The sequence below is a fragment of the Lepisma saccharinum genome, chromosome 30 (assembly GCF_977018435.1).
Source record: "Lepisma saccharinum chromosome 30, izLepSacc3.1, whole genome shotgun sequence".
NCBI classification, from domain to species: domain Eukaryota; kingdom Metazoa; phylum Arthropoda; class Insecta; order Zygentoma; family Lepismatidae; genus Lepisma; species Lepisma saccharinum.
This window is the reverse complement of record NC_139258.1, coordinates 6,514,103-6,540,103: the sequence shown is the minus strand read 5'-3', so window position 1 is coordinate 6,540,103 and position 26,001 is coordinate 6,514,103. Positions and strand designations below refer to the sequence as shown.

Genomic DNA, 26,001 nt, shown 5'->3' with positions numbered 1-26,001 from the left:
ATTTACGGCTGTCTTAATTAAAAATTGATGTGAATAATTGTATTTAGTATTTCAGTATCAATGCAAACTGATTTTTTTATTAAGTTAGAAATGGTTCAAAGTTGATACTGCACAGAAATAATATGTGCTGATATATACAGAGTGTCTAGAAAAGGTCTGATACATTTTATTTGTGAATGAAATATAAAAGGATGTAGATATAGAGCTGTGTGTCATACATTTTTATCACAGTGAAATCTGGATTCGAATGTTGTTTCGAAGAGTGGCTGCTACAATAATACAGTTCCAGTCATGAAAATCTCTTTAAGGCGAAGAGGGATAATTACGCACCAGTTGTGGATTTATTTCAATATACTCGGATTGGGCACTGCTATTTAAAAAAGGGATTAGTATGCAAGAGAGTAAGAATTTCTATCCATGTAAGCTAGACACGATGTTTGAAAAATATGATTAATAAGTATTTACAGAATCCCATGTATTCCTTATGGGAAATCAACTTCAAGTTACGGCTAATCAAATCGGAGTTTCGACTTTTCCTTCTACTATGACATAGTTCAACGTGTCCTTTTTCCATTCATGTACTTGTCTATGTCATCGGATGTTTGATAATCCCGAGAGAACAAATAAAATAATGGTCCCATAAGCCTAATGCATTTCTCCTTGCCTCCTACGGCCATCCTGACAGTGTTGCCAAACCTGATGTGCATAAAACAGCTAAATGTCACCATTAATAGAGCTAAATATGACTTTCAAGGAGCTAGATTAACGAAGGCTGCATAAAGTGCCTCCTAGGGTAATTTTAGGTGTGAGAGGGGTGGGGGCACTGCTATTACTGTTAGCTTTAAAGCGATGGCAATTTATTCTTAATTTTAACCGCCTAGATTTGGTGGCATAACCCATCTCACTAATCCACTGATGCTCATATGAAATCGAAAATAAAGGATTCCCGGATAACAATATTGTCATCTTCACCTTGGCCACGGCACTATATAAAAGTAGCTGGGGAGGTAAGAGGGGGGTGGGTGACAGAGCCAATAAACAATATCACGTCACATGCAAAATGTACACTCATGGCAAAAGTTGGTCTTTGTGCTCCACTATAATGCCAGTGGTGCCACAGTTCACAGTCAAACGAGTGCACAAAAAAGCCAGATCTGGCTCCAAAAGAGCGAAGTTGGCAACAGCGATTGGCAGCTGGCACAGCGAGAAGGACGTAGGGGAAATTGTCTCTCTCCCCCTTAAAGGAACAACAGCCATCTCTACAACATCATGCCGACCTGTGTGGTGGAGTGGTTAGCACAGCATACTATGATAACTAGGGAACGGAACTTTATGTGCTAAAAAACTCAGAAATATTTATTTTTTATGTGTCATAAATGTTGAAAATATGTGATAAAAACAGGAAAATATGTGACAAAAATGAAAAACATTTGGTAACAAAAACAAAATATTACATGCATTTTAAACATCTAAAATCAGTTTCTAAATGCTTACCTCTTAGCGAGCTATTTTTTGGAAGAGTTGCAGTGAATCACCATAGTTTTCTCCAAATTCTCCATTGTAAATCTGTGGCGATTATCTCTAAACAGCATCTTATATTGTGAGAAAGATCGCTCCACGTCACAAGAAACAATTCTTGCATATTTGAAGCACGAAATGTCACTAACGCTGAAGTTTTCCAAAGCTTCTTCTTCCTCTACTTCACCTTCCAAACCACGTGCAATTTGGCACAAAGTTTGAAAATCTTGGTTTTTCCCAAAAATTTCCGTACATTTAGACATTAGCACTTGTGAGTTAGATCCAGTGAGTTCTTCCAGTTTCGTTTCTACTATACGGACTTCACCCACGGAAGCTGCCAAAGTGTTCACGGACGATTCAAGCTTTCGTATGGAATTAGAGAGAAAGGATAGGTTTGTTGAGATGTATGTCAATTCGACTTTTAAGGAGGGATCCTTCAACAGTTCTTGCAGAATTTCTATAGACGATGTGTCTTCTTTGTCGAGATCGTTTACAACAGATACAAAATTTTCAAAGTTCTGGGCATAATATACAGCTGCATCCAACCAAGTGCCCCACCGCGTAACTACAGGTGTAGGGGGAAGGGGAACCTCAGGACATTTTTGTTTAAAAATGTCTATTCTTCTAGGCGACTTGATAAAAACTTTCTTCCCATTTGAAACCAGTTTATCGACGTTGGGATAAAGAGCTCTTATCTTTTCACATATTCTATGCAACGCATGAGCCACACATGTAACGTGCACCATTTTGGGGTAGCTAACGGCAAGGCCTACTGCAGCTTTTGTCATGTAAGCTGCAGCATCTGTCACTAGGAGAAGAACATTGTCAAATTTTATGCCTTCCGGCCACAATAGCTGCATTGCTTCGTTAAAAAGCCTTGCTATCGTTACATGTGTAGCCCCAGCTAGCTCTCTACACACTAGCAAATAATTTATCGTTGAGACATTTACATCATTATGTAGCACTCCCACAATCACATTTCCCACTTTTCTACCGGTGGAGTCTGTAGTTTCGTCAATACATACCCAAATATTTTGATTCGCACATTGTGAGCGAATATGTTGTAAGGTTTGCTCGTAACACCTGTGCAGATACGTTTTTCGCAACGTTGATTCGTCAGGCGGTTCGAAGTTCGTATATTTCGAGAGAAAGTTTCGTAAATCAGGGTTCTTTAATTTGAACAGTGGAATATCTGCGGACACAAAAGCTCTGCACAAGTCCATTGAAAACGCGGACAATTTCGACGGTTCCCCAGAAGTAGATGGAGTTTGTTGCCCGATAAGTGCCTGTCTGCCGCTCAAACGTGAAGAAGCAACAACATGCTTGTTGCTACCTAAATGCTGCGTAATTTGCGAACGTTGGTCAGCTGCGATAGATTTACCACACGGTTGGCAAAATAACACTTTGCCATCAGTTGAAAACACATCCTTATATTCTTTACAGAACTGTTGCAAACGAGATGAAACACTTGCCTTAACTTTTGGCATATCGTACGAGAAAACACCTACTGCTGCACAAGCACCGAATCAGAACATGACAAAAGCAGAAACACTCTCGAAGCTCTGCATTACGTTGTGCGTTTGCCTCATCTGGGTAATATTTTCCCCCAGTAGGATCGTAGACGAGGCGCCAAAAGTCTGCCAGCGAGCGTGTTTAAAGACAAAACAAACCTAGCACTCTCGATATGAAAGAGGTGCGGAGAATAAACATTTTTCCTTGGAGGATTTCGAGGTAGCTGAAGTCAATGAGCGATTTTATGTATGTAAAATAAAAATTCGCAAAATATGTATTTACATACGGAAAACTGGAAAATAATGTGTTTTTATGTAAAATAAAATTTGCTGTGTTGACATATAAGGCTATGATCAGAATTTTGGCAAAAACGAGGGTCTCTGTCTTATCGCAGAAAAAACATTTATTTACCTAAACTTCCGTTCCCTTATGATAACAAGGATCGTGGGTTCAAATCCCTGCCTGGGCATCAGTGTTCTTTGTGAGTGTCCCTTCATCATATCATCACTCATCCTCAACCAAAAGTGGCAGAAAAGCGAAGTAAAATAAACCCAATCAATTTACAGCCTCATCTCTTCGTAGAATATTCAGCGAAAAATTAAGGCTCAACCAGTAGTAAAGTCCGGTTCTGGCATACTGTGCCGTTGTTCTATGAGGGACTTTCCGAAAGTAAGTTTCGTCATTTGTTTTTTTACATGGAAGCTTCATTACAAACAGAAGAATACGATGTCATAACAAAATACAATCTATTGGCTATTTCTCCACATAGTCGCCACCAACAGTGATACATTTGTCGTACTGTGAAATCAATTTCAAGAAACCCTTCTCTGTGCCCAACAATTTAAGGAAGTACTTCACAGCCTGTTGCACCTATTCGTTGCTTCCGAAGTGACGTCCCGAAAAAAATGGTGGAAGTCTGATGGGGCAAGATCGGGGCTGTAGGCCGGGTGATTCAATCTCTCCCATCCCAGATGACAAATGTGTTCTGCAGTGACTCTTTCTGTGTGAGGTCGTCCAAGAACAAAACCCCTCGACTCAAGAGCCAGCACACGTCTTTCTGCCATACTGGTTTGCACTCGAATGAGCTCGGGCACATCGGTCTGCTGCTTATGTCTATTGTTCGGCATTCTGCGCATGCGCCATCGCTCCTCTGCTCTCGCTCCTCCCGTTGTGAATTCAGGAAAGATTGTCTTTTATTATGGCAGTGTGTTTTCTCACTTTGTAATACAGCTTCCCTGTGAAAATAAATGACGAAACTTACTTTTGGAATGTCCCTCGTACCTGGCGATGCCAGGCCGGCTCAGTAGCTCAGTGGCAGAGCAATGGCACGGTATGCCAGACCCGGATTAGAGTCCTGGTTGAGCCTGCATTTTTCACTGAAAATTCTACAAAATACATCTCCTGTGTGTGCCTAATCTTCAAGAACCTCATCTCTGTTTTGAAGGTTTTTGAAACTAAACAGCGCTCTTCATTTTTTCAAGGAAGTGATATTTATTCATTTTTTAAAATCTAGTTCTAAAGTTCAAATCACCAACCCTGAGACCTTCTGTAAACAAAACCACGTGCATGCAGAAAGCATTGCAAACTCACGAAAATCCAGCAGTTACAGGATTCATTATGTAAGGTAAAACAACGGCCAATTTGTAGTATGGGATACGCTGCCGCAAATGACGTCTCAGTTTACCCAATTGCTCTTCTTTTGTATTTATCTTATGTAAATAAAATATATAATGGGCATAAACAGCCATATGCAATGCTGTAAGTCCAATAAATATATTGATGATGATGATCAAAACAAGACAAAGAAAGTTCGTAAATTTATTGCGGTTGGAAACTTTGACAAGCATCCTAATAACGATTTTTGTTCCGCCAAATATAGTGCACTTCGTAAAATAACTTGGTGACATGGCAAGGCAAGATAAGTGTGCACATTTTGTAGGAATATGCATTGTAACTTTCAATGAGCTTAGAGATTTGTGTACATAATGATATTTTATAACAGTGGTTATTTTCTAAAAATAATCATGTGAACAGCAACGAAGTAGTGCCACTTAGTAATATTGCCTGACTTGTCCTTAGAAATATAACATTGAGAGTTCTATGCATGCAGGAAGGTCTCCCGTGTTCTCCGAGCTTGTTTTCAAAGCACCAGCAAGGACAGTCTTTGAAAAGGGTAATATAATTAAGCCTTGTTTTTTCCATATTAAAACCAATACGTTGCTGACCAAGGCAGTTTATTAAGATAAAACACTTAACACGTAACGTTTCGACCCTGTATCAGGGTCTTCCTCAGACGAAGAACTCTTTTTTTTTTTTTTTTATTTATTTTTTTTTTTTTATCTCTCTTTTTCTTTTTCTTCCTTCTCTTCCAGTCCTCTCTCTTTTATCTCTTTCCTTCTTCTGTTGATGTTGTGTCTGTCTTTCTTTTCATAGCCATTCTCTTCTAGTTGTTCCCACAGGCTATTAATCTTGGTTTCTTCTTCCCCTTTCTCTGTGCATATCTTCTTTATTCGGTCTTCCATGTTCCTTATAAAATTACGTTTAGTTCCATCACCCACATCACTTCTTTTGTGGCAGAACACTCCTGCCGAACACTTCTTTTGATACCATGTAGCCACAATCCCCATTCCTCTCTTCTTTTTCATCTCAATATCCAAGAAGTTTAATGCTCCTTCCTGTTCCGTTTCGAGCTCAAGGAATATCCCTGCTTTCTCATCTTCTACATCTTTAACAAGCTTACTCAGCTGCCTTTTTGTTCCCTTCCATATCCCAAAACAATCATCCACATATCTACAAAACAGACTTAACTTATCTCCTCCTTTCACTATCACTTCCTTCTCCCATTCATTCATAACTAATTCCGCCAGCACAGGGCTCACAGAGTTCTTCGTCTTAGGAAGACCCTGATACAGGGTCGAAACGTTACGTGTTAAGTGTTTTATCTTAATAAACTGCCTTGGTCAGCAACGTATTGGTTTTAATTTGAAAAGGGGCGAGAAACAGATTCTACTCAATATTTATGTAACGTTCTGTCAGTGGTATCCTGAGAAACCAGTAAATGAAGTGGTTAAGTTGGTATCCCAGTGCAGTGGTGTGTCAGTGTCTGCAGATTTAATAGTTATGAAAGAGAGAATGACGAGGAAAGTAACAATGTATGCGGCTGCATATTTGTCTGATGTTTTGAGAACGGGTTCTCACATTCAGAGGCTCTTATACCATGCGTTCATTTCAATCTTCAGCCGAGAGATCGGGAGAAGCATGGCGGGCGGCGCTGACAGAGATGTCGACATTTGCGGCCTGTAATGCCCACTTATGTTTATGGACATATGCAGACATTTATATAAATATTGCAAGAAACGAGCACTAACCTGTGTTATAACATGCAAAAGTTATTCTGTAATTCCAAGTTCTGCTCTTATATACACAAATAAATACGCTTTAGAAACGATCTTAAGAGCCACAGATAATAAAACATTTTAATCATAGTTTTGACCAGTAACGTCCTGCTTAAGTTTATATCCTTGAAAGAGTTTTGTGTCGATGGGGATCGTTTGGAGGTTTCGAATGTGCAACACTGTATCAAGATTACGCTGCAGACGAAACCGTTAAAAGTCAATGGTTTTCGTGAGCTTCCTTGCAATCTGAAATCTCCGAGCTAGAGTTTTTTTGTTCCTTGGCGACTAGATGGAGACAGAGCTGTGAATATAGTGGCGAGCAGATGTAAACCAAGAGCGTGTTAGATTCGTACTGTGCACAAGATTGATATTATTGGTTACTTGTCGTTACTTGTTTGTGTTATTGCAGTGTGTATTTGTGTTGTGTCAGTGAAACGATTGCAATGCCAGCTGCAAGGTTCACGTTAGAACAAAGAATTCTTATGTATGACACTTACGTGAAAATACTCGTGTCGAGACGTGTGTAGGCAATTTGTACAGAAATTCCCAGGCGTTTCACCTCCACACAGAGATACGGTTAGACATCTTGTCCTTAAATTACGAGAAACTAGATCGTTAAATTTTAAAACACCTAAGCAAAAACGACGGATTCTAACCGAAGCAAAACTCGATGATATTGGTGCAGCGTTAGAACGTTCTCCAAACAAACCTCTACGCCGTGTTTCACAAGAGGTGGGCGTGTCAAAATCATCAGCACATACAGCCACTAAGCTACTAAAATTAAAACCATACTCTTATAACACAGGTTAGTGCTCATTTTGCAATATTTATATAAATGTCTGCATATGTCCATAAAAATAAGTGGGCATTACAGGGCGCAAATGTCGGCATCTCCGTCAGTGCCGCCCGCCACGCTTCTCCCGATCTCTCGGCTGAAGATCGAAATGAACGCACGGTATAAAATGAATATTTGCGGCGAACTATGAGTGTAACTGCAGATGATTGCGGTCATTAATCAGCTGACGTGGAGTGGTACATCAAATTGGTGAGACGGTTTGTTTACAGAAGGTCTCAGGGTTGGTGATTTACACTTTAATAACTTTCCTGGTAAGTTCAAAGTATTTAGAGAAAGCGTGTGTATGATTAGTTTTTCATTGGTACAGGAACAGAGAAAATATTGATTCGTTTTGTAATGATGGGACACTTCCTTTGTCGTTTTTACTTTCGTAGCCTCAGTAAATTCTCTTGTCAACTGAAAATGAGAGAAAATATTTTTTTGTTAAAACCCACACAAAGCGAGCATAATATGAAAAGCTTTAAAAGTTTGTCAAAGCTTTCGACGTCATCTTGGAGTTACCATCAGGGAAAGTCTTATTTTGAAGGGCAGTTATGCAATATTGATAAGAACCCTGATATTATCTGTCTCTCTTTTTTAATGTAAAATTAATGTAATCTTGAAAACTTTTCCCTTTTGCAGAACAATAGTGTATATGACAGTACTCAGTTTGACAGTGGTACCACCCCCGTGAATCCTCTTTACGCTGCATCGTTGCAAAGCCCCGACAGTATTACGGGATACAGCATGGATAGCACCCAGAGTCTGGAGACTGGACACGGGTACCAACAAATTTACCCTCCCCAGCAGCCATGAGAAAATGTGCACGTTGGATGTGATAGTGAAATTTAAGCTGCTATAATAAGATTTTGTCTTATTCAATTTTTGTGCGTGATTGAGTGAAAGTTACCATGGCGTCAAGAAGAAACTTGTATATATAAGGACAATACTTTGTTATGTATACAAATATATATATAAGGTCCATTAACTTAGCTCACAGGTGAGACAAATATTATTATATTATTTTATGAAGCAATTAAGTGTATATTTGTATAATTCTGCTAATTGTAAGCGATGAAGTGTGCAGCCAAAATCAATGATTCATGACCAATTTTTTTTGTGCTTATGTAAACGGAATGGATAATTAAATAATATATATTTTTACAAAAGTGGTGGAGTCGCAGAGAAGTGAAAAAAAGTAAGATATTGAAAGTTGTGAAGTAGATATTTTACTTAAGGGTTTATTTCTGTCTTTTTTTTTTTTTTAGTAATGTTAGTGTTATGCCAAAGTTTTTTCTTTGAGGATTACTGTGATACATTTTGTTGTTTGGTTATATTTTTTGTTTCTGTTTTTTTTATTCAGAAAGTGAACATGCAGAGGTTGTATTATACAGAGATAGCTCATACATTATTTGGCATATGTTCGTTCCTAAAATTTATAGATATAATTTAGTTTCATACCACATTACATGGTACAAAAGAAAATGAAAACGCATAACGTTAAACAGCGTTTGTTACATCCTGTCACGTTTCGCACGCTAGCGACAGTTTCTGTGTTAATGAGGAACGAGGAAAAAGCTGTCTGCTAGGCAGCGAGGAGGAGATGGGATCCAAAAGAGAGTCACTTACGCAGATGTTGTTGCCGTTGTGATCCAATTCCCATGTGTTTCGTTTGTGTCTTCTTGTAAGCATGGTGTTGAATTCGTGCATTCCCGCACATCTTACGAGCAGCCTGGTTTCAGCTTTACCTACAGCTGGGTTCAGTCGGTCTACAGGGACAATGCCACGTGGTCTCTGCTAGAAATTACAATGATTGATAAGCGTGGCAGGTTGCACCAAATGCGGTTTAGATCTGTAGCTTTTAAAAAACATACAGTACTCCTTGTTTATCTGCATCACTTAAAAACAACAAACAAACAAAAAAGGAGTGAGATTATGTCGGAGAACATCTTCAATATTTGAATCCTGTTATACAAGACTTTTGGTAAGAAATCCATTCTTTCCGCGTACCAGCTTACTGCAGGATTTTGGCTATTTAGATCTCCACAAAATCTATAGAACACAAGAATTTTACATTAAGAAACATACTTAGTTGTACAATGGTGGACGGAAATATTTCTTTTCGCCACTGTACATCCAGTAATCAGTACATTCAGACTGCTCCTTGAAGAACATGAATGATTCATTAAGATGTACATATGTACAATAATGTACATAACAGTGTGATTAGAATTGGTATGATAAAGAAACTGAGCATTTAGACATTTACTTTACAAAACCAGAACATATGAATTATTCTTTTATGTTCATAAATAACATCAAAGTGTTGGAATTTTGTTATTTGTTGAGGAACGTGCTATTTTTAAATATATCCTATTGATAAAATTTTATGTGATGCTACCAATATGCATATATTGGCCCATACTGATGGGCTGTGGTTAATCTGTTCTGTTCCTGCCACATGTTACTGAATGGAGCCCTGTGCAATAGAGAGAAGTAATTAAAGAACAATTTTTGCAGTAAAAAAGATGGTTGCAGTCTCCTATCACTCCCATAGTGCTAATGTTGCCACCTTGTAATCAAGGGAATCCATGTTTGAAACCTGGTGGAGGCACTTTGCAGTTTGGGTCACACTTTAAGCTTTGCGTCCCATCCCAGTTACCCTATCTGCATAAAAGTGGACTTAAACAGACTTTTCTTGGCAGGAGGTGTTAATCAGGAAATGTTTTTCATGCAGTCATAAGCTTTTTTTTCCCCTTAGAAACAATAAAGCTTGTGGCTCTACAGCCCTAGAAGGGCTTTCGTGTATCTCCCGACTGCCAGTCTCCCTCCCACAATCTTACATAGAGAAGTGGAGATCTTTAACCGGTAATGGAGTGACGTGGGGTCAGCACGTCGAACCCTCGGCCGCTGTAGGAGATTTTCCAGACCGGGTTATGTCGCTCACTCGTAGCTCCCCAATTTCCTCACGATGGTGGGTTGCCACCGGTCCTATACACAGGCCAAAAACCCTGGTGGACTCGAACCCATGCCATTCCGCAGTCAAAGTCCAAAGCACAGCACCTTAGACCACACGGCCGTGGAGGAGGACCCTTAGAAACAATAATCGTAAATAAATTTCCCACAAAAGTAGAAACTCATCATGATTGTACAAATGTCAGGAATCTCGATGGCATGTTCTTGTTCCGTACCAAAGATTTATTTCATAACTGAAGTCCATTTTCCCGTGTGACATGCATACAATATTCCTATACTCACGCCGCCCTGCTTTTTTTCACACAGATAAAAATTTCATACGGTTTGAGCTATCTCTGTCTCTTTAAAAAAGCAACATTGTTGAAGCGATAATGTTTAAAATTATTTCACACAGATAATTTTAAGATTAGATTTATTTTATTCCATTCTTTCTGCATGGAAGCCAGACAGATAATCACAAAAAGAACAAATTACATATGTATATATTCAATAATGTAGTCCATAAAACTTTTGTAAAATTTCTCATGTGTGAAGTTAAACTTGCCGTAAATGATATTACTAATCATGTATTTTTTATCAGGTCTATTTGATCAAATAAGTAATAATGAGGACTTGCTACTTTTATTCCTTCACAAATATTATTTCAGCTAATTCCACATATATTTGCATGACTACTTCTATACTGTCTATTGCTTTGCTTTGCTCAAGCTGTCAGCTGATAATCTGTGTATTGTTTATCAGCTAATTTGTATGCTGTAATATGTTATTGCCTGATAGATGGCAAGAATGGTGCATTAGTAAAAGGAATTTTTGTGAGAGTTGCAAATGTATGCAAGGTATTAATACTGGCTGAATGATCCATAATTCTTGTTTTATATATCTTTCAGTTAGAACTACAGGGTTTTCATAAAGTCCCGGTACCATTACAAAAATAACATTGCTCGGAAACTACATGCAATACAACAATGCTGTTGATTGCAAAATGAGCAACAACTCTCCACGTTTATATGCCATACACCTCAATGTGCGCCCCTCTAGTTGCTCTCAAAACATCAAGGCAGTAATCCACTTCTGCCCATACAAGCCCCAGCATATCACTGGCAACAGTTAGGATACTCTCCGTTATGCTTCGAAGAGTAGCAACATCTGGATTTGGAGTGCGGTAAACACAATATTTGACATACACCCAGAAGAAAAAATCCAAGGGTGTGATATCAGGAGAGTGCGGTGTAATGGTACCGGGACTTTATGAACACCCTGTAGATCTCCCCTTTTTATTTAATACTGGCTGATTACCCGGCATTGCCCGGGTATTTATTTATCCCAATCTTGTATCAGACAGGAAAATAATGAATTCTAACTATAGTGTAAAATGTAACTAATTTTAAATGTGATCGTGAATGTCACCAATTAGCTTAGCGACTCTGAAAACTATGGATTCGACACTAATCTAGGTCATTTGTGGCATTTGGTTTTTCACCCCCTCTCACCCCCCATGCTGATACACTATCGTTGTGCGGGATTGCATAGTCACGGATGTCTGTTTGTGCAGAATTTATTATTGGTCGTTTTGGATTATTTTTACATGTCACCCCTTCCCACCCTACCCATAGGGGTGTCTTACTCCCTAAATATTATTTCCAGATTGCAAGTGATACGTGTAAAAGGTTTGGTTGAAATTGCTCCAGGCATTCGAGAGTTATGCCGGAACAAACATATATACACACCCACATACATCCATTTTTATATATGAGGTGTGGCTAGAAAGAAACCGGACTGTTGCTATAAAATCTTTTATTAGTTATTTTGTACAATACGAACATTATCCTCTTCAAAGTACTCTCCTGCACTATCGATACATCGCTCCATACAAATCTTCCATTGCTGGAAGCAGTGCTGGAAATCATTTTCCGAAACCATGTTCATGACCTCCGTCGCTTTTGTTTTCACACATTCTACGGTCGTAAATCTGGTTCCTTTCAGTGCTGATTTGACTTCTGGGAATAAAAAAAAGTAGCACGGGGTGATATCCGGCAAATAGGGTGGAGGTTGTAACACTGGGATCCCATGCTTGGCCAAGAAAGCCTTGACTGACAATGCCGTGTGGACAGGAGCATTGTCCTGATGAAGAATCCACGCCTTGCTTTTCCACAAATCAGGTCGTCATCTTCTTAGTCGCTCAAAAAGAGTCGTCAGCACGGTAATGTAATAATGTTGGTTGTTTTGCAATATCTCGAATACTCAAGCGACTATCTTTTCAAATCAATTCATCGACATTTGCAATGTTTGACTCCGTTTTTGACGTGCAAGGCCGTACAGGACGCGAGTCGTCCGCGATCACTTCTCGTCCCTCTTTAAACCTATGAAACCACTCAAACACTTGCGTGCATGATAAACACTCATCTCCGCATACTTCCTCCAACAAACCATAAGTTTCTATGGCGGATTTTCCGAGTTTCATAAGAAACTTCACATCGATACACTGTTCTACTTTCACACTTAATATTTTTCCGAAGGAGCACAGATGTACGGTTCACTTCATCCACAAGCAACAGCGGAACTGATTGCCACGCACCCTGGGAAATCACACAGTCGATAGGCAGGATATCACGTTATACCCTCATTCATCGCTTGACCTTGGACGTGCTTGCCGTTTGTCGACAGCAACATCAATCTGTTTTCTTTCTAGCCACACCTCGTATATAGAGATTTAGGGATGGAACTGGTTAATCAGTACTCCAGTATCAGCCAATAGGGACACATCCTCGTATCAATTTCTTGGTCAAATCACCAATGCTGGAGTATACAAAACTAAAAATAATTCAGGTGCTCCCATTTTTTCTCCGGAGCCTTTCTTTTATTTTTTTTATCAAATACGGGTTAAGAAAGCCAAGAACCCAACCAAGATAACGCTACACATTTTGGAATGTGACCTTAGACATAATTAATTTATGAGCTGGAGTGGCCTTTCTGAAGAAGGCTTAACGGCATGAGTAACTATGCAATACATTCTAATATATTGTGACTGTCATATCCATGAACGTCCACAGTATTCCAGGGAGGGGCAAGCAAGGTAATTTTTCCAGGGGGGGGGCAAAGGAGACTTTTTTTCACCATAATAGTGATGCCTCCTCTCAAACACTGCTTCAGTCTGAAATAAACATATTCCTTCAACGTCCCTAGAGTAATTAACATAAATTACTGTGACTGAAATGAAATTGTGTGTGAAATTATAATTTTTAGGTAAACATTTATTTTCCAGGTGGCGCCGTGCCCCCCCCTCCCCCCTTCAACGACTATATTACTGCAATTTTAAAATTTAGTTAGCAAAACTGAATTTGAAAATTCAGGCACCATGGCGACTGTCACCCTGTATTTGCCCACTTCTGCCCGTATATATCCCTAAATTGCCTTATCTTAGTGTAAAATCACTTAGTATTTTTATGTACAGTCAACGGCAAAGGTAATGGTAACCAAATTGTCCATCGCATTTTTCATTACTTTTCCATTCTGCATCATGTGTTGTTTTAAGGAATGAAACTATGTTGGTTCGAAGCGAGAAATACCCTCTGCTTATTGACATCATTATTTCAATTCATCACCATATTGTGTAATATAGACCGAATGAAAATGTCGATGGACAGTTGGGTGTACCAGAGCTTTTTTCTTCATCTTCATTAAGGTAAGAATGAATATGAAACATATATTGCACAGAAAATACAACTACGTCTCTTAGCTACTTTTCTACGTAAAAGGAGGAGGAGGTAAAGGCAGGTGGAGCATGGTGCTGACCACACCACCTCCAAAATGTCATAGATCAAGAATGCGTAGGGTCTTACCCTCACATCCCTTAAATGTGCCTTTGTGGCACGGTGCTATATGCATGGGGAACTTTGCCTTTCACTTGGTATCACACCTGGAACTTGAGAATGCTAACTATATGTCAGCTGCTTGCTATGGTGTCAGTCAACCCAAGTTCATTACCCAGGGAAGACCCAAGTGGTTGCATATTGTTGTCTTTGGTTACCAGTTAGATGCACCGGTGTAGAAAGTAAAATGCAAGCTGTGTCGCCCCTTTGCTCAACCATTATTTTATAATCTTCGACATCACCTTTCACTGCTCTAAATGAATCGGTTGCAGACTACTTGTGCCCAGAGCAAGAGTGTATGGAAAATGAAATGTTTGGCAAAACCAGATCATAAAAGGAATCTCTCAGGGTCTTATGCATTTTCGTAGCATCTTCACTAATATTTCATAATCTCCATAGTTTCCTTCAAGCATACTCATATATTGACCCAAAAACATCTATGGCCACTATTCCGTAAGGACGAGAACAAAAAAATGATCACTTGAATGCACGGCCATGAAATTAGTTTGCACTGTTGCCACGGTGTGTTCAGAGGTTTAAGAGAATGAAAGATCTCATTGTAGAATTGGTTTCTGTAATCCATGTAATACAAACTGACAGTATTTGCTCTAAAGATCAGGGATGACACAAAAGTGCCCTGGAGATAGGTCAGTTTGACACTCGAACTAAACAACGCAGCTTGTGTGCGGGAGTCAGCGACTTTTTGTCTCGCTCGCTCTTTGCTTTTCCCAAACGTATCACCAGCACCGAGCCACCTATTTTCATGGCCATGCTTTAAGTAATGTGATTCCAGTTCCTACATTAAAGGGCAACGAAGCATGTAATTTTCAATCGGATAGTACTATGCTTGTGTAGTTGTAGTGATTAGATTACAGTTATTCTGCAAATTATTATATGTTAGCGTGTTCTGTGGTAACTGCATGGATATGATTATTGTTGCTTGGTTATGAGAAGATGCCACGTTCGATTTCTTGAACTAATTATACACTTGCTTAGCTTTGTAAAAAAAATAAATAGGCTTTGTAAATCTAGTATTTCCATGTCGCAAAATCTCCAGTATGCTTTTAGGTAGAATCAATAAATAACTAATTTTGTAAACCATCATTTATTTGATCAAATACATTTGATAATATAATTTAAGTAGAAAAGTTTCTTACTAGTCAAGTGTTTATGTAGTTCAGAATTGTGAAGGAGGATTTGTTGAAGTTTATTAATTTAAATAGGAACATTGCAAATATACTTTTGTAGCAATGAGACGAGTACAATTTAGCTGGTCATGTGTTTTGTATTCAAAGTATGCTAGGAATGATGTACTTAAGATCTTTAATGTTAATATTTGAATTAATTCTAAATAATTTAGATGGGGAAGATATGGTGTAGTTGCTGTAATGAATAAAACATGTGAACTTTTTTTAAAGTTAAATTGGACATAGTAAACAGTACTTTGAAATCTATTCTACATTACAAATGCCCAATTAATTTTTTCTCTAATTGCGATAAGTTTAATTTATATCGTAAAAGTTATTTTTTCCTGTATATTCCCTACTTTACTTTTTAAACCCTTTGATAATTGTGTGCGGGAAGTAAAATAAGATAAGGAATGATGATCAGGATGTCCTGGCATTGTGAAAATCTCTCTGTACACTGTTATTTCCAGAATTAATTGCTATTGCATATCGTCGCACAAATGCCAAAACTATGAATTTGGTAATCTTACTTTTCAGATAAAAGCAATATTATAGTTCTCAGCAAGAAAAAACAGGTTTTACGTTTGAATAAATGTCATCAGTGAAATATGTCCCTAGTAGGCCATATGAGTAGGGGCGTGAAGTTTTCGTTTTATTTTCCCCTAAATTTGTGTTATTTTTTTCTGCAATTTGATGTTATTTTTCGCAGTTTAGGGCACAATTCGGTGTTATTAATTTAAAATAATCTGAATTATTTTTACATTGTTTTGGTTCTGGAAAATTGAGACAAATTTTAGTTTTAATGACAAAAAAAAATAGATGGCTTTGTAATAAATGACCTAATTGGATAATTATTTCATCTCATCAGCCACTAAATATGAAATATTTTTTGAATGATAACACCCAGATCTTTGAACACAATCATGCTCATTACGTTTCCCTGACAATGCCTAAAAAATTCTCTGCAACCTCAAAATACCGTTTTGTGTACACACACACACACATGCATGCTTCTTCCCCCCACTCCCCAAAACAAACAGAAGCTTCTCCCTGAAAATTTTCCCGTTCCTTGAAATTTCCCCTCTGGGAAGATCCCGCAGAGAATTCTATTTCAGGACGAGGTTAAACACTTCTCAGTCATGTCTGCTCCAAATTGCAATCGAGCGTGACAGTCTCATTTCAATTGACTAGAAATGACAAATCTAATAGCGCTTCAGATAGTTCTTGTTGAACAAAAGAAGTGTTATCCCTAGTTTATATTGCATATTTCGTGGCATTTTTCGCGTTAAAGTGCAAAATTCGTTGTTATTCTGAAAAATGGCATAATTAGAGTTATTTTGCAATTCCGAAACACCGAAAACTTACGTCCTTAACCTTCCCAAATACATTTTAAACACTTTATTTTAAACGAAAACTTCACATGTAAGTTATCACATAAATCTATCAACAAAAAGTAGTGATGCTACGTGAAAGAGTTGAAATGTGCACATTCATGGTTTTGGCATTGGCACGACGATATGTCAAATTAGAACTGGCCCTTGTAAGAAATTGCAGACACAACCACAGAATTATTATTTTTTTAATACATGACCATTTGAAGGTTCCTGACTGTTCATTAGGGCCTGAATTTTATTCTGCAATACCAGTATTGGCGTTTCATACACTAATGTGGCACACGCGAGATAATGTGATGCAATTGTGTAGCTTGTCCAAGCATTCATGTGTGATTGATCTTTATAACAACATTTGGCAATATATATATGTGTGATGGAATATTTTTAACTTGTTACTGTGAGTCAATTTTAATGGGTGCACCCTATAGAAGGATGTTCACATACGTATGGGTGGTCTTTTTACTTGACTGTAGTAGGAAAATTGTTGGATTTTCCACAGTTTGTATGTTTTTCAAAGCCCAAAATGGAAAGCGAAGAAATAAGGCAACCAGTTCATAGGCATAATTAGTGGTCTGAACCCCTGCCCAGGTAATTCTGATTTCACGTATACATAAATCAATTTGCACCCTTTTCCTGAAAATAAACTAGTTACGTTAATGTTTATAATATTCACATTTTTTGTTACTTTAAATAGAACAAGATGTTACATTAATCCGTTCATTTTTATCCTTATACGTGGATGGATCGGAAAAAAAGGTTCCAACAAGTATTCTGTGAATGCACAAAATAGGAGGTAAGTAATTGGTTTACCCGGAGGTGGAACAGATGGCATCATATACACGTGGCGAGTTTCGACAACTTTCAGTGTTGCCAACAGCACGAGAGACAAACGCGCTAAATCGCACCCAAAATGGAGCTAAAATTCACATCGAAGGGGCTAGATTCACAAAGGTGCGGCTGCGTACTAAAAAAAAATCTGGTTCTTAATTCTTCGGTGTTTTGGTGCAAAATTTCTGAAACTCAAGCACGCACGAACTAGTCTCTGGTCGAACCTCACTGTTATGAACGCTTCGTCGATTCCGCACCGCATTTCTGTGAACTTTCAAGGCAACTGAACAAAGATTCGCATTTCCAGGAATCGACGTTATCCGTATCGGACTACACAGCATACCAAAACCAGAAACAAGGAGATAAAGTGACAATGTGCACTTGCTACCTGCTCCCCAGGAGGGGTCGCAGGACGAGCTTGCAGGTGCAGAGGAGGGTCGGTTAAGTGAATTCTTCTTCGCAGTGTTGCAATGTTTCTTATTAGGCTTATGAGTTTACTTTACTGAAAATACCCAAAAACATTTCATTACTGAAAGGGCTAGATTTGTAGCAAGATTTCCCTCTGTAGGGCTAAAAAGCCCTTTGGGCTTTTGCTAAATTTTGGGGCTGAGTACGTACTCAAAAGGGACAGTTCTGGCCCCAAAAGGGCCAACTTTAAGTTTACCGTTAGTGGCGTAAAGCCGATGCAATGGCGAGAAGGTTGCAGAATTGGTCTGCCATGGAAGTGGCGCATACGCTTCTTGTGGGCGAGGAATGTTCCGGCAGCGGATATTTATCGTCAATTCGTGGAAGTGTATGGTGAGACTGTTATCAGTAGACATGTTGCAAATGGTGTAGGTCATTTGACTGGCCATACTGCACACAGTTGCTGCAATGTTTGAGGTGGGAAGTGTGGAATCACCCCCCATACAACCCAGACTTGGCCCCTAGTGACACTTTTCCTTTTCCCCAGCTGAAAGCACACTTGTCCGGAACACGGTTGTCGTCCGATGATGACGTCCAGCCAGCTGCCACAAAGTGGTTTAGTGAGCAGGGACATGATTTCAACCAAGACGACATCAACAACTTGGTCCAGCAGTCTGATAAATGTCTCGATCACCTTGGCGATTACGTGCATGTGTGTATAGCCTTCTTAGAATACATCATCAATTCATACCAGGTCATACTGTTTTTATCATTTGTTGTTGTAACCTTTTCTTCTGATCCATCCATGTATATCAAAACTTTCACAATGCTTTATTTTAATAACTTTCTGTTACCATTCACCATTAGTTCTTTTGGCCAAGAATGTCACGCAAGTATGCCAGTAAATATGATCGAAACTCAACATTACAAACAATGTGTATCATCCAGATTAACTTCAGTGGAAACATAAATACAGGAGAATCCTGTTTTTAGATTTTTCTTGCATTTCTAGCACTTTATCTACAGTCCCCTGAAGAACATACAGGGTGTCCAAATTGAGATGCCCTAATGGCAACTGTCTTAAACTCCACATGTATTTGATGTATCCAAATGAATTATACATCAATGAATATATAGTCATAAAGTTTCTGTGAGCAAAGTAGTAATTAGTACATTTCTACATGCACCCCATGAGTCGCACGGAGGATGTCCAGCCGGTACTCAATTTCCCGTCAGGTTGCCTGTAGCATGTGTGGTGTGACTGTCCCAATGGCTACTGTAATCGTTTCACGAAACTGTTCCATAGTTCAAGGGTCCCTAAACTTTTTAGTTTCCCGATGCCCTTAGTGTTTCAAGATTTTTTCTGTGGTGCCCAAGTCAGAATGTAGGTCTATCTAACAGTTGCAACGCTCAGTTAGCGTGGTTAGGTTGCTTGCCTTAAGTTAAAAAAGTAAACACATATTTCAAATTCAGAAACATTTTATGTGTAAAAAGTACTAAATACACATATTATGTCATTTCAGTGAAAATATTAGAACATTACATGGCACACTGTGGGAACCGCTGCCATAGTTGTCACTTTGGATGAATACACTATGTCTTTACATACCCCCCACAGCATTGGTTGCTAACTTAAGACATAGAGACAAATTATTACTTTGAATTCTTTCACCACCTGCAATACAAAAAGAAGTCACCTTCCTTTCCTGTAACTATTTCAAATTTTCAGTTATGCTACCATCTACCACCTGGCATATGAAACAAAATGGTCTCGTATGTTCATTCTAAAAAATCAAATTATGGCATTTGAATCTGGACACCCTGTATAATTGAAGGCCCACTGTAAATTAATACTCTGGATATTTTTTTCTTTCCATTCCTACATCTCATATGCACTAAATGTGAAAGCTCCAATAATTTTCCACCACATTATGTACTATGTTTTACACACATGCGTGTCAGTGAGCCATTAGGACTATACAGCCATGCAAACAATCATCAGTGGTGTGCTCAAAGGATTAAATAGTTGAAGGCAAGAATGAAAACATGTGTGAAGAGAAAACAGAATGTAACCAGGGAATAATAGTCAGCAATCGGCTCCATGAGATATAAAGTGAAATAGCAACTCGAAAAAGATACAACAGCAACAGAAGATAAAATTAATTCAAACCCATTAAAAAGAACTTGTGAAAAACGTATTAAACTTATGAAGTGTCGCATGTCTCCTCTTTATATCTTTTAAAGAAACCCCATAATAAATTTAATGTAAAGATGTTCTGTTGCTATATAACAGTTGGGCTGAAAAGTTCGTAGGCTAACATAGTAAAAAATATTTTTTTGACAAAATTCGATTTTATTATTCAATATAGTTGCCTTCGAGGGCGATACAACGATTATAGCGGTCATACAATTTTTCGATGCCATTTTTATAGTACGATTTCTCGTTAGCCTCAAAATAGGCCTCAGTTTCGGCGATTACCTCTTCATCAGTGCTAAATTTCTTTCCAGCGAGCATTCTTTTAAGGTCTGCAAACAGGAAAAAGTCACTGGGGGCCAGATCTGGAGAATATGGTGGATGGGGAAGCAATTCGTAGTCTAATTCATATAATTTTGCCATCGTTTTCATTGATTTGTGACACGGTGCATTGTCTTGATGAAACAGCACTTTTTTCTTCTTCAAAAATGGGGCCGTTTTTTCGTGATTTCATCCTTTAAACGCTCCAACAACGCTATGTAATAATCGCTGTTGATGGTCTGGCCCTTTTTGAGGTAATCGATGAATATAATACCGTGCGCATCCCAGAATACTGATGCCATAACCTTGCCAGCCGACTGTTGCATCTTTCCACCCTTTGGATTCGGTTCATCATGTGCAGTCCACTCGGCTGACTGTCGATTGACTGTCGATTGGACTCTCTTTGGGGCATCCACTGCGTGCATCGTCTTCGATGCTCATTTCACCTCGTTTAAATGTAGCAAACCACTTCTCAACGGTTGATTTTCCTGGTGCAGAGTCCGAATAATGTTTATCAAGCCAAGCCTTGGCTTCAACAGTATTTTTTTCGCCAAAAAGCAATGCTTTATTAACACACGAAATTCTTTTTTATCCATTTTTTCACAATAACAAAAGCTGCTTCACTCACAATGCTATATCTCACGAACTAATTATCCGGCAGCTGTGAAATTTATACACGTATCTTTTGAAGGTTAGTACTAAGTAAAAATCACATGGATTTAATTCTAGTAACGCCATCTATGAGTCAGCCTACGAACTTTTCAGCCCAACTGTTACAGTGTAATTTCTAAATAAAAAAAAAATGATTGTTTCTAATAATGCAGAGAATCAGAATTTTATGCAATTTGAAATCAACTTTTGTACTGATAGCATAAATGTACTATTCACTTCCCAAAATGATTTAAATATTTCATTCCAGTAAGTCAGCTTAAAGAACGAAATTGTGTAGTTTTTTTTTTCAGGTTTAAATATGCCCAGTAGTAATTTAAATGTAAAAAATTATTGTTTTGTTAAATGTATGTCCTTTGCTTCCACGTTAACATTTTTTTTTTCAATTTCTTTTAAACAAGGAGAAATAACGTGGCTAATAGGTTAAAAAGGGGTAGTGTTGTCATTGCTTGTAGGGCAGAAGGTTTAAGCTGGCACAGTTTGCGCCAAACCATAGATTTCCTTCTGCTAGCAGACTTTCCCGGGCGTCACGTGAGTGTTTTCAACCATTGGCAGAAGCCTTGGAGACAGCACGTTCTTTGACCTCTGCCTATCAGGGGTCGCCGATTCCATCGCATGTCCTTTGTTGCCATGTTGTCAAGGGCGTGAATGTTCTGGTGGTGGAGACATCTGTAATTGCACCCGCAAATGACTGCTCGCAGTCCGGCCTGTCGCTATGTTTGCTTGCTTGTGCCGAAATCAGTGGCAGACGACTGAGAAGGTTTTGGTGGGAGCCGTGCCAGGTTAAACCTTTTGCCCTATACCACCTAGGAGCAAAAGTTAAAACTAAAAATTGTGTGGAAATCTGCAGAGAGGTTGTTTCATAGAAGGGACACCACTGAGTGCCAAAATATGTGCTGAATATTTATAACGGAAGCTTGAAAAACAAAAAAAGTATTTTTTGAACTAACTTGTTGTAGCATGTAGTATATCTATTAAATCTCTTAGACTTATTAAGATGCATGGGTAGAATTTAAGGAATTATAGACACTGATTATTGTTTTTAATAAAATATGATTTAAATTTTTACACGAGTAATTCTAAGTATGTATAATCTCAAGAATCCTGCTAAAGAATTCAGGTCCTCCTACATTCATAGATTGCGTTTTACACAATATAACTTTTTTCAAATGTTATCCTTGTACTTTTCAAGCTGAAACCAATTTATGCTAAGGCTTATCAGCAAGTTAATTTACTTTGCCAGTATGCTACCAAAAACATGTAGATAAACTTGGGTTATATCAGTGAATTTAATGGACGAATGGATAGTAATGTCGCCAGCAAAGAATGATTCGGGATGAAGATGGGTCAGTCTAGGGTTACAAGATGTTCTTTTTTTTTTTTCAGACATGTCCTACATTTTAGCCTTATGTCCGGCATGCAGAAGGAATTTGATAAATTGTAAATATCGTACATTTTGACCATCACATAATTTCAATTAAGAAAATATTCAGTTGAACAAAGAACAGCAATTCATCATGGATGTTACAAGTCTATGGACTGTACTTGCAAACTCAAAAGTGAAATTTATTTCGATTCAGACATTGCAAAAACATGTTATTAATGAACTCAGTTTTGGGCCACATTCTGTTGATGCAACTGTTCAGTGCCTGAGCAGAATTTCTTGTTTTGGGGTTTAAACCGATGAAAGTATTCTTGATTCAATATCTTGAGCCTCCATGGCACAGTGGTAGCATCGTCGCCTTGTAATGAAGGGGTCCCGGGTTCGATACCCGGTGGAGGTACAAGTGGTTCCGATCCAACTTTAAACTGTAGGTCCAGTTCCGATAGCCTTACTGTGCATAAAGTGGACTTAAAACACCAAATCAATCAATCTTTTGAGTATGAAGCAGGTCGTAACAAAACCTCTGTAACCACTTCGTTATGTTACGGATATATTGTTTCACATTATTTCAAGTTATGTTAATTATAAAGTGGGTACCTGGAGGGTAAAGACAGCCAGGGGCATGGTGCTGATCACATCACCCCCACCTTAAGCCGTGATCAAGAAAGTGTGGGGCCCTAACTCCACACTCCCTATACACCTTCATGGTGTGGTGCAAAACGCATGGGAGCATTTTCCTTTTTTTTTTACTTAAATTTTTAAACCTGCAAATGTGTCAATTGTACATTATTTCCTAACATGTTCTAATAGCGTGCATTATTTACTGCAGATGATGTGTGTCTGGTAACCCTAGGTCAGTCATTTTATTACACCTACATGTAGCAAATGTAGAATCTGCATTTGATGTAAAAGTTAATTTCATTCCCAAAGTTTTCGTTTATCTTGAAGGATCCAATTGGAGCCCTTTGACCCCCCCTCTTCTCCGGTAGACTCTCTGAGGGTGGAATAGTAAACTTGGAAAGAAATAGTTACTGTACAACATGAAGTAATACCCAAGGAAGTAGGTTTCCAAAAGTGAAAAATTCTAAAAATATGGGTAGATTTATTGTAAAAATGTATGAAAGTGAGAAAGGTATTATTGTACAGTCAACGGCAAAAATAATGGTAGGCAAATTGTCCACATTCTGTGTTGTTTTAAGGAATGAAACTATGTTGGTCCGAAGCAGACATTGTTCTCTACTTATTGACGTCTCTATTTCAATTCATTGTCATCACATTGTGTAATTCAGACCGAATAAAAATGGTGGTGGACAATTCGCCTCTGTTTCTTTCGCCGTTGGGTGTACACAATGGAGACAGTTTAATAAACAGGCAAGTGACAGTGAACTTAAACATACAAAAATAAACGTTGTGTTTATTTTCAAGATAAATATTTGTACTGACGCCTCAAGTTTTTAAATAGTAAATTAACTCTTTCCTTTTGTTTCTAAAAATAATGTATTTGTTGGAAGTTGAAAAATGTTGAACATTCAGATGTGACGAATTCAGATTTGCATTATATTGTCTTTGTTGTACCATTTGTAGTGTTTTTCTGTTATTTCCATAATAAATTCTTTACAAATGTCTGTGTTACCACATTCAGTATATAAATTAATAGAAAATTGTTTTCACATAATACTGTGTAGATAAAAACTGAAGATAATTCCAGAAGCAACTGAGACAGTTGTGTAAAGATTTGGTATTTTAGAAGTTGAGCTGATAGTTTACTACAGTATTCTCTCAGGTTTTATGTTATTCTGTAACTTGATTTTCTTTTCCATGACTTTTAACAAAATATTCATTCAGTTGTGACAGTAGCTGTGGTTAGGGTGTTATGTAGAAAAACTATTTTTCAGGAAAAGTAAAGTGTAGATAGTTAGAAATGCATTACAGCAATAGGATGATTTTTTTTAAATGTACAACCATTTCATGTGTTAAAAAAACCATGTAATCGTTTACATTAGCAATTTACATAAAGGCTTAAACGAAAGTAGGAATATTTCAAATTAATAATTTTGAAGGAAGACAGTTAAAACTTGAAAAATTCTTGTAAATATCTTCATATTATGGCTTGATAATCGAGTAAGTACCTGCTATTCATAAAAAAAAATCCTTTCAATTTTATATGTATCCTAAGAAAGAATTTTTTATATTTTGAGTAATTGATTCCTATGTAAGCTGAATATTTCTGAACTATATGTTATGAAAACTTTTCTGTAAACTTGAGTGGAGATATGCTAACTGCAAACTTGAACCAAAGTGGATATGTATATTTTGTCGATCATGTAAATAACAAATGAACTTTAGGAATTGGGGAGAGAGGGGATATGAACATATATTCACAATCATCGTGTGTAACTGAGAAATGTTGGTGAGGTAATTATAATTTATATATGAACAATAAATGTTAATAAATAGATGTCTGTGAGCTTATTTCCCGCTCGCTCTCCTGTAACTGTGGAGCAACAGCCTGTGAGGGCCTGGGTCTACCTACCGACTTCACTCCCATCTTCCGAAGTGGGAGATCATTCAATCAGGCACAGGGTGATGTGTGGTTGTTGCTGTAGGTTTCCACGGCCAGGTTACACTAACGCATGTCATTAACTCCTCTCTTTCCAGTGGCGTCTTTCCTGAAATGTGGAAAGAAGCACGAATCCTGCCACTTCAGAAAAAGCAGATCGCCACTTCTTACAATGACTTTAGGCCTATCAGTCTTTTGCCTGTGCTATCTAAAGTACTCGAGAAAATAGTGCATTCGCAGACGTTAAACTACGTTAACACGAATAATTTACTGCCCCCGCTGCAATCCGGATTTCGTGAGAAACACAGCACAGCCACTGCTCTTCCTAAAGTTGTGGATGATATTCTCTATGCCATTGATAAACAGCAAGTCACTATTTTAGTACTTCTGGATCTCAGTAAGGCTTTTGACACTGTGCAGCATGACTTATTATTAGCCAAACTTAAATATTACAAGTTTTCTCCTTCAACATTAAACTGGTTTCAAACATATCTATTTAACAGACGTCAAAGGGTCGTATTACATAATTCACCATCTCACGTGTCTCAACCTATAACGCTGAAAGCAGGCGTGCCGCAAGGATCGATATTAGGCCCCCTCCTCTTCACCCTTTACACTGCAGATTTGCAGCAAGTTATAAAATTCTTCACTCCACATTTTTACGCAGACGATACCCAGTTATATTTCTCAGATCATTACGCTTCGTTGGAACATAAGCTTCAGTCACTAAATTCTGACTTGAACAGCGTCAGTAACTGGTGTGTATCTAACGGTCTTAAAATAAATCCAGAAAAATCCACTTTCATAATCATTGGTTCTAATTATTCAAGGTCGTTAATTAAAAATACTAAGTTCGAGCTCAAAATAAACAATTTGCCCATTACCAGGAATAACACTGCTAAAAATCTTGGTCTGATTTTTGACGAAATTTTTGATTGGACAGAACATGTAAAG

The 26,001-nt window shown here is 38.0% G+C and overlaps 1 protein-coding gene across 1 annotated transcript in view; it reads left to right on the top strand.

Moving 5' to 3' along the window:
• LOC145981886 (transmembrane protein adipocyte-associated 1 homolog) overlaps window positions 1-24,934 on the top strand; it is a 63,101-nt gene extending 38,167 nt beyond the window's left edge. Inside the window, exon 9 of the mRNA XM_083115371.1 lies at window positions 7,903-24,934. Coding sequence (XP_082971497.1) covers window positions 7,903-8,076 — 174 coding nt within the window. The 3' untranslated portion in view covers window positions 8,077-24,934. The remainder of the gene's footprint in view (window positions 1-7,902) is intronic.
• Window positions 24,935-26,001: the final 1,067 nt, after the last annotated feature.